The sequence below is a fragment of the Columba livia genome, chromosome 2, assembly GCF_036013475.1.
Source record: "Columba livia isolate bColLiv1 breed racing homer chromosome 2, bColLiv1.pat.W.v2, whole genome shotgun sequence".
Lineage (NCBI taxonomy): Eukaryota > Metazoa > Chordata > Aves > Columbiformes > Columbidae > Columba > Columba livia.
Window position 1 is genome coordinate 25,538,811 of NC_088603.1, and position 9,149 is coordinate 25,547,959.

The following is a 9,149-nucleotide window of genomic DNA, read 5'->3' on the forward strand; positions in this document are numbered from 1 at the left end:
AAAGGAATTAAAAATATTTTCTGGATTTTACATGCCTTATTTTAATTAATATTCTCTAACAATAACTAGCAGCATTTACATGTAAAGGGTGTTTCTATTAGAAATGACAGCAGACCAGCCAACTTCTTAATAACCAAGACCTTCCTTAGAATTCTTCTCCACGTTACCTATTTGCACAACTCTCAACAAAGAAGTGTGTGTTGGTTTCAATTATTAAATAGCTTTTCATTTTTATGGACTATTTTTAAGAAAGGTAAATAATTCCTCTTCCCTTCTTCGGTATTATAGCTTATCAAACAAATATAATACAGAAACATATAACTACACATTTCTGTTTCCCAACTGTGGAACAAACCTTTAAGCATATGCTTAAACCTTGCATGCATTGTAACATTTGCATGGAGGCTTCAAACTGTTGAAAGCCGCATGGTATTTGCAGAGAGCTTCCATGAGCTGGGAAATATTTAAGTCAGTCACAAATCACAGAAACTCAGACAAAATGATTTTATCAATCTGTTTCAGAACCACTCAACAATTTTGATTCCAGACTGAAGAATGTTAACACGATCTGTCAGTTTCCACATGAAAAGACTCAACTGACATTTTCTGTATTTTTTTCAAAAATGCCTATTTTTATAAAAAACAAGTGATTGAGACAAAATATACTGCGGATACACCACAGATTTACTTGTTAACACAGCGATGTTTTCTGTTTTGGTCACAACTGTACCCTAATAATTCCAAATATTATATGACTTCTCATAAACTCTGAAAACATTTTCAGATAATACCTACAATGGTTCCATGATCTTTTTACTCAATGTAATACTTAACTTACAGCTCTTACCTGTATTCACACAGATAAAGACTTTCCCTGAGTGTCTTAACCGTCGTATGTTAAGTTTCATAGACCATTTAATCACCCACTTCTGCAATTAGATTTAGCTTTTGATTCAATTTAAGTTTATGATTTACTCAGTGCAATCTGTTAACAGAATTATTTATCCCACTTTAAACATTTTTATTGAGGAGTTGGCATTTAATATGCCATTTCCATTAAGATTTTGAAGATCATGTATCTTCCTTTTGCAGATCATGTTAAGTAAAAGCAGGAGCCCACCATAGCCAATTAGTTACAGAATGACACTACCAGACTTCAAGGCAATTACACTCCCTTTTCCTCTTTCTTGCCAGCAAATTTGTAGAACATCCAGAAACTGCAGCAGAAACAAAGCCAGCACTTGGATTTCTTGCAACCTCTTGCAACTCCACAAACCTCTCTTCCACCACTCCAAAGGAAAAATAACAAGTTTTTATAAGTCTAGATGATTTTGCTTTTGCAAAATCTCCTTTCTGGCCACGGGAAGGTAGCAGGGCATCACAGATTGTGCATGCTGGGTGACGCTGTTGTCATCATTTAAAATAGTGAATCCTGTTTGCAATTGCTAACCTAAAGATATGTAAATCCTCTCAGTTTTAGGTCAGTCTGCTCATATAACAAAGAGTGATTTGCACAACACCTAATCACAAACTACAGACACTACTGACCTTGCAGCTTTAGACAGTTTGAAGCCCGCACAATTAGCTGAGTCTTGCTTTAACACATATCTCAAGACTGTTGGATAAAGGATCCTTTGGCTGAATGCTGCCCATTATACACCAAAAGGATTATGCAACACATGACTGTGCAACCAATTGGCTCTTAAGGGTGTGAACGTAGTGATAAGATTTTGTATAGAATGCCAGTTACTTTTCTTGATGGCACGCTGGCTTTATTCCAGCACCCAGACTTGCGCAGCTCTGTAATAAACAGTGTCCATCTCTGTGTGCCAAACTGGGCTCATTGGTATGCACACCAGGTGAAGAGCTCTGGTTTTGGGATGACGGCAGCCAGGCTGCGAAGGGCTCTGCCAGGACTGCGGCCACCAGCTCCCTCCTCCTCCTCCCGCTCGTTCTTGCCATTTTTCCTCCAAGCTATTCTGCCCGCACATCCTTAATCCTTGTGTTCATCACACCAGGATGCACGCAGGCTTTGCTCTTGTTGTCACATGTGAGATGTTATTCAAAATCTAAGGTGCGCTTCCCACAACTGATCCACGCACTTAATACGACCTTGCCCGACAGGAGTCCCTTTCTGTAAGGGAATATATAACGGAAGATTAACGTGCATGGAGAATGGTGATTCTGCTTGGATTTACCACCTTGCCTCCTACCTGGCCGACTAACTTACGCATTATCCGGTTAATGCTGGAGGCTGGTATAAAGCACATCGCACTGGGAGAGACGCGGCTGCCAGCAGCGCTGGGAGGTCAGGGAGGCCAGCTCCAGCCCGCACCGCGTTCCACTGACGAGAACGGGTGACCGCGCAGGGCAGCTCCCCGAACCCATCCCGACCCGCGGGGCCGCGCACGGTCCCGCTCTGAGGCGGGGCGCGCGGGGCCCGTTGCGCTCGTGAGTGCGGGGCCCGGCCGCGGGACACGCTCGCGCGCGGGCACCGCAGCGCCGCCGGCGGGACGGCTGGCGCGGGAGGGGAGCGAGCGGGGGAGGGGCGCTCCGTGTCACCATGGCAACGGCATGCGGGTGCGGGGAGACGGCGTTCTCCCATAATCCTCTCTGAGCGAGGCGCCCCTCCGCCCAGGCCCCGAGTGGAGCCGGCCCGGTACCTGCTGCAGGCGGAGGTGAGAGGCCAGCACGGGAGGCAGGTGCAGGAAGCAGTCCCGGGTCCCGCTCAGGACGACCGTCACCGCGGCGGCTCCAGCTCCCCCTCCGCCGGGATTGCCGCTGCCCCACATGCCGCCGGCCGGTACGGGCCCCGCAGTCTGGCGCCACTGCGCGCCCGCTCCGCTCCCGCAGGGACCTGCCTGCTCGGAGGCGGGCGAGCGGGACAGGCCTTCCCAAGATCCCCCTTCTGCCCCTAGACAATGGTATGACCCTCTGCCGTCCAATGCGGGCGCGGCATGTACTCATTCCCTGCCTCCGATTGGCTGCTCTATCGAGGGCTTCGACTCTTTCAGTCTGACATATCGACACCGTCGATTTCCGCCTCAGTGGGAGCCAATGAGAGTTCTGTCCGTTGCCTGATTGGCTGTTCTCTCGGCGAGCGGCTAGAGCGGCCTCCGCGGTGGGCGATGGGAAGATGGCGGCTGGCAGTAGTGGCGGCGGCGGCCCGGGTGACGCGTGCCGGCACCACGCGCAGCTGGGGGTCTGCGAGTCGCGCGCCAAGTACCGGGAGGGGCGGCGGCCGCGCGCCGTGAAGGTGGGGCCGGCCGGGGCCTCCCGCGCGCCGCGGCACGCGCCGCCTCTGCGGGGGGGGCGGCGGCGCGAGGCTGTCAGCGGGTCCCTGCGTCCCCGGGCGGGCTGTGGAGCGCGTCGGTGCTGGCTGCGGTGTCCCGGAGCTGCCCCGCCGCCAGCCCGCCGCCAGCCGCGGCGCCGCTCGCTCTGCGGTGTCGACACCTGTCCCCGTTCGGGATGCTCCCGGTCCTCTCCTTGCGGCCGGGGCGCGGGCTCGGGCTTTACTGCGCGAAACTGCCCCGTCCTGATGATCTTTGTTCCAAAAATCAGCCCGCCCGTGGGGAGGAATTGGCTGTTTGGGATCGCAGAATCACCGCGGAAACTTGGTTTTATTTCTTGGAGGAGTTTCTTTCTTATTATTGAGGCGCTTCACGTCCTTTAGTATCTAACTACCCTGTGAGTTGTGTGTGCTCCCTTTCGGGGCAGAGCGCTGTTGTGCGGTGCCGTGGGGCCCTGCCACAAGGGTTTGAAACCTTAAAATGTTAGCCTGTTAATGCAAAAAAGCAGAGGGTAGATGCTGGAAGAAAGAGTTTGGCTTGAGTCTGGTAAGTCTAGTAACTCCCGTGTTGTGTTTTGTAAGAAATGCGCGTGGCACAGGTAGCCTAGTTCTGCGCCAAATACAGGAGCGAAGGTTAGCGGTGCGAGGGAGGCTGTGGAGCTGGATGTCACTGTCAGGAGCGAAGGTTAGCGGTGCGAGGGAGGCTGTGGAGCTGGATGTCACTGTCAGGAGCGAAGGTTAGCGGTGCGAGGGAGGCTGTGGAGCTGGATGTTGCTGTCAGGAGCGAAGGTTAGCGGTGCGAGGGAGGCTGTGGAGCTGGATGTCGCTGTCAGGAGCGAAGGTTAGCGGTGTGAGGGAGGCTGTGGAGCTGGATGTCGCTGTCAGGAGCGAAGGTTAGCGGTGCAAGGGGGGCTGCGGAGCTCGATGTCGCTGTCAGGAGCGAAGGTTAGTGGTGCGAGGGAGGCTGCGGGGCTGGATGTCGCTGTCAGGAGCGAAGGTTAGCGGTGCGAGGGAGGCTGTGGAGCTGGATGTCGCTGTCAGGAGCGAAGGTTAGCGGTGCGAGGGAGGCTGTGGAGCTGGATGTCGCTGTCAGGAGCGAAGGTTAGCGGTGCGAGGGAGGCTGCGGAGCTGGATGTCGCTGTCAGGAGCGAAGGTTAGTGGTGCGAGGGAGGCTGCGGGGCTGGATGTCGCTGTCAGGAGCGAAGGTTAGCGGTGCGAGGGAGGCTGTGGAGCTGGATGTCGCTGTCAGGAGCGAAGGTTAGCGGTGCGAGGGAGGCTGTGGAGCTGGATGTTGCTGTCAGGAGCGAAGGTTAGCGGTGCGAGGGAGGCTGTGGAGCTGGATGTTGCTGTCAGGAGCGAAGGTTAGCGGTGTGAGGGAGGCTGTGGAGCTGGATGTCGCTGTCAGGAGCGAAGGTTAGCGGTGCAAGGGGGGCTGCGGAGCTCGATGTCGCTGTCAGGAGCGAAGGTTAGTGGTGCGAGGGAGGCTGCGGGGCTGGATGTCGCTGTCAGGAGCGAAGGTTAGCGGTGCGAGGGAGGCTGCGGAGCTGGATGTCGCTGTCAGGAGCGAAGGTTAGCGGTGCGAGGGAGGCTGCGGAGCTGGATGTCGCTGTCAGGAGCGAAGGTTAGCGGTGCGAGGGAGGCTGCGGAGCTGGATGTCGCTGTCAGGAGCGAAGGTTAGCGGTGCGAGGGAGGCTGCGGAGCTGGATGTCGCTGTCGGGAGCCGCTGGGCCTGCGGTGCTGCTGAACGGGGCAGGCCCAGCGTGCACAGACTGCCCCTCTGGGTGCTCCGGTGTCCAGCAGCCCCTGGGCACCGCAGGGGAAGGACACGCACCGTGGGCCTCGCCTGCTGCGGAGCGGGAACGGCTTTTTACAGCAGCAGAAATGCTGGGGTTGCTTTTTGTGTGCGCCGTTAGCGTACAGTGTGCTGTAAGGGCACCTTCTAGGGCTGACTCGAGAAAGAAACCAGGTAGCAAGCTGCTGTCAGAACAATTTATGTAACCTGTTTGCAGAGAGTATCTTTTACATTTGCAGTTTGACAGCTGTTTTCCCACTCTGTTCTGCATTTGCTGTTTTTTTGAGAAGGATGTGTAGCACATGGAATCTATATTTTTTATTTGTTTATTTTAACAAAGTCAGAATGAATTGCCTTTGATTTTATCATTTAGCTGCCTAGGGTATGTTGTGAGCTGTCACAGAACGTTGATTAGAGTCTGTGTTGTGCATCAGTCATTACACAAAGCAGAAAAGAGTAGTTTGGGTTTTTTAACCTGCTGGGGAAAGACCTTGTTTGTCTCAGCATCTTACTTGTATCTGTCTGTCTTAAAAACACATGCTGCTTGATCAATGTAGCGAGGAGGCAGCTTTGTACACACATGATCTGCTCCCTTTGTTTTAACTGCGTGGCCTTTCTGCCTGTGAACAAGGCAGGTTTTACAGTGTTTTTTTCTTTATTTTGATAGTGCCTCATATTAACTGGTTACTAGTCAGTCTTGCAGGGAAATTCATCAGAGGCTTACAGGTTTTACTCAGCAAGTGGCAGCGCTCTGACCTGGCAGAGAAAAGTCAACTCTAATTTGTATTCTAGTTTGAATAGAAACTTGAGTTCAGTTCCCGCTCGGTGATGACGAAGTCCCAGATAACTGGGCACTTAGTGCTCCTGCAAGAGTCCAAAGTCAAAACAGAGCACTGAGGGATTCTCAGCACCTTGACAGAATTTGAGGAACAAACGAAAATGCAAAGAAAATTTCCTTCCTTTTGCAGTAAAGCAAGAATGTAAACATTTTAAAACACTGTTCTCACTGGTTCTTTTCTTTTTTCAGGTTTATACTATCAACTTGGAATCTCGTTATTTACTAATACAAGGAGTCCCTGCATTAGGAGTTATGAAGGAATTAGTTGAACAGTTTGCATTATATGGTGCCATTGAAGAGTATCATGCACTAGATGAATATCCAGCAGAACAATTTACTGAGGTTTATCTTATAAAATTCCAAAAACTGCAATGTGCAAGGTATTGGACAGGGCAATATCTGCCTCTTGCTGTCTTAATCTTTTATTTATAATCTGTTAAAGTACTAGAAAGCTGACGTAAAATCCTCAGTTTTGCCAATACAATTTAATTCCCTTCAGGGTGGCCAAGAAAAAAATGGATGAACGAAGTTTCTTTGGTAGTTTGCTGCATGTGTGCTATGCTCCAGAATTTGAAACAGTCCAAGAAACTAGGGAGAAGTTGCAGGACAGAAGAAAGTATATAGCAAAAGCAACAAATCAGAGAGGTTTGTACTAAAATTTTCTCTAGAATCTGAACATCTCACTTCAGGGGTGGGTAGGGTTTTAGTTAAAGTGAAGTATTTCCTTTTTGCTTTCTTTTCAAGATGTTATTGGAAATTTCAAGCACTGACAGGAATTCTAGGATCATCTTTTCACCCTTGTTCCAGCTTATTCAGGCTTGCCCAAAGGGACAGTTTGTAAGGAAGGTGACTATACCAGAGCCTTCAACAAAAAATTCCTCCAACATATGTGTTGGCACCGGAGGAATGCTGAGAATGCACCGGGTTCACGAAGGCTGCTGTACTGCAGGGTTCTGGGCAGCACTGAAGGCTGAGCAAGCTGAGAAATAAGCAAATGGCCAAGCACAGGCTACTCCTTTTTGTGCTTTTGGTATCGTTATCTGTTGCATGAGGATACTTAAAGGGAGTAAAATAATTGATTTTTCTTTCTAACATGGAAACACCTGTTTTTTAAATTTTGCAAGACAGCCTATCCTTGAAGTCTTAACTGCAAGTAAAAATAATTGATTTGCAATATTGGAAATCTTCTCTTTGTGTTCTCAGAACTGCTGAAGTTCTTCTGCTCAAGTTCTCGTGCTCAGGCATTCCTCTCAAACGAGCAGAGGGACTAGGCTGGAAAACTTTAGTTTGAAAGGTGTCACTTAGGAAAAACGAATCACAGAAAGGTGGCTGGCTGGGAATGAAATATCACTGCTATTGTTTCTGTAATTGTATTACATGTTTTTTCTTATTTTTATGACATAAAATAGTAAAGCTACTTTTTTCTTCTTTTAAAGATTGCTTTGTGTTAAAAAAAGCAGAGGGGCCTAAGAAGACAATCTCAAAGAACTCTGAGGGTGGCTGTCCGTGGAGTACATCAGGGTCACAGACAACCGGTAACTGGGGTCCGTCCTGCTTTTCAGCTTCTCACAGGGCGTCCCACAACACAGGGCACCCATCTGGGAATCTGCATCAGAGCCTGTTCACACTTCCCCAGGATGATAATGGTTGTGCTGAAACTTCCGGGTACTTTGGTCAAAACACATCCCTAACTGGAAGTGTACGTCCAGGGGGATGTACTCCACCGGCTCCTTTAATGCAGCAAAGAACAGTTCCGATTGATAACGGTGTCGAGAGGTTTATGCCTCGTACAACTCACCTGCAAGAACGTAAGAGGAAGAGGGAAGAAGGTAACAAATTTTCCCTCATTGGAACAAGTGCGGACAATACTGAGGTCATTATTGGTCCACGGCTACCAGAAATACCTAAAGTGGACATGGATGACGACTCATTGAATACTTCAGCTACATTGATTCGAAGTAAACTGAAAGAGGTATGGATTCTGAAAATTCTGGTGTTTTCATTTCAAACATACATATTATGTGCTTGTTATCCAAAGAAGACCCTAAGATAATTCAACATTTATTCAGTATTATCAGTTTATTTGCCACTTAAAGGTAGCTTTCTTACTACTTAGCTCTTTCATAATGCAGAATATTGCAGGCCGTTCTACTCCATACCTCTTATACCACCCTTCAGAAAGTATAAATGTCAGTGCTTGGTCCTAGCTGATTTTTAGTAAACTGCACTTTTTTTCCATGTGGGGAGACATGATAACTTTGGCAGTAATAATAAAGTCAGGGTTCAATTTTAATTTTGCTCCAACACTTCTTATGGCATTAAGAGATGTACAGAACCACAAATTCTATCCTGAGAAGCATGTCCTTTTATGGAGGATGTTCATCAATCAGCAGGTCAAACACTCCTGAGATAACTTTCCATTTAAATTAAGATATGAAAACACTCCCTTGACTATGACTAACTGGTCTGTTCTGAAAGAACTGTTCTCCAGTCACATTTAGAAATAATCACCCCTTATATTAAATACATTCGTAAAACATGCGCTAAAGCACACATTTTAGCTTTCCCTTCCTGAAGTACCCGAGTTTAAAAAGGATACAAAACCTTACTTTAAAATGCCTCTGGTAGGGAGGGGTGTGATATGCACCACTCTGTCGCTCAGTATCTGAAACCAGCTGGTGGGGTTAAAATACAAAAATGGTACTGCTAACACTTGTAAGTTTCAGCTCTGTTGTGTTTAATGCTGCCATTGGTGTTATTTTTTCCCTTTTTCTGCAGGAAAATACAGTACAAGTGGGGTTATAGTAATATATTCCTCCCACTACTCAGGTGTTGGAGACATGGCCTTACTCTAAAACTAGCATAAAAAAAGGAGTGCTTACAGTTTACTAAGATTTTTTTTTCCTGTTTTAGGTAGCAGATTCTGTTTCAAGAACATCTGTGGAAAAGCCAGAGAGTAGCTCAGCCAAACCCCTTGTAAAGCAGAGAAGAAGAATATAGATACTGCTGGCAGCATCTTCCAACACTCCTTTTGTGAAGGATTTAGTTTAAAATACTTTTTTTTTAAATGTAAAAAATATTTTTATACTGTAACTTCTAAGCAATTCCCTGTTAAAAAATTGAATCAATTTGTTTCTTGGAATGAATAAATATATTATTCTCACAATCGTATCCTGTGTACTTCATGCTCTATTTCATAACTCATTGAAGAACTATATTTAGGTAGAGTA

At 47.7% G+C, this 9,149-nt stretch overlaps 2 protein-coding genes across 16 annotated transcripts in view; one reads left to right on the forward strand and one right to left on the reverse strand.

Annotated features, from left to right (window-relative positions):
- The window catches only part of PEX1 (peroxisomal biogenesis factor 1), a 38,737-nt gene extending 35,850 nt beyond the window's left edge, over positions 1–2,887 (reverse strand). For 10 of the 13 annotated variants that reach the window (XM_065051062.1, XM_065051059.1, XM_065051057.1 and 7 more), the window contains exon 1: positions 2,664–2,887. In XM_065051062.1, coding sequence (XP_064907134.1) covers positions 2,664–2,792 — 129 coding nt within the window. In that variant the 5' untranslated portion in view covers positions 2,793–2,887. Of the gene's footprint in view, positions 1–2,230; positions 2,619–2,663 lie in introns of those variants that run through there. The other 3 variants (XM_065051064.1, XM_065051065.1, XM_065051066.1) reach the window with 3 other exon arrangements.
- A 17-nt stretch (positions 2,888–2,904) lies between these two features.
- On the forward strand, positions 2,905–9,090 carry RBM48 (RNA binding motif protein 48). Of its 3 annotated transcripts, none has more exons than XM_021290886.2 (5): positions 2,905–2,924; positions 6,109–6,299; positions 6,419–6,564; positions 7,356–7,891; positions 8,833–9,090. In XM_021290886.2, exons 1-5 carry the CDS (start codon positions 2,922–2,924, stop codon positions 8,917–8,919), a joined length of 963 nt encoding a protein of 320 aa, XP_021146561.2. In that variant the 5' UTR covers positions 2,905–2,921; the 3' UTR covers positions 8,920–9,090. The 3 variants fall into 3 exon arrangements, with proteins under 3 accessions (XP_021146561.2, XP_064907139.1, XP_021146562.2); XM_065051067.1 differs by lacking the exon at positions 2,905–2,924 and adding an exon at positions 3,089–3,256; XM_021290887.2 differs by lacking the exon at positions 2,905–2,924 and adding an exon at positions 3,113–3,836.
- Positions 9,091–9,149: the final 59 nt, after the last annotated feature.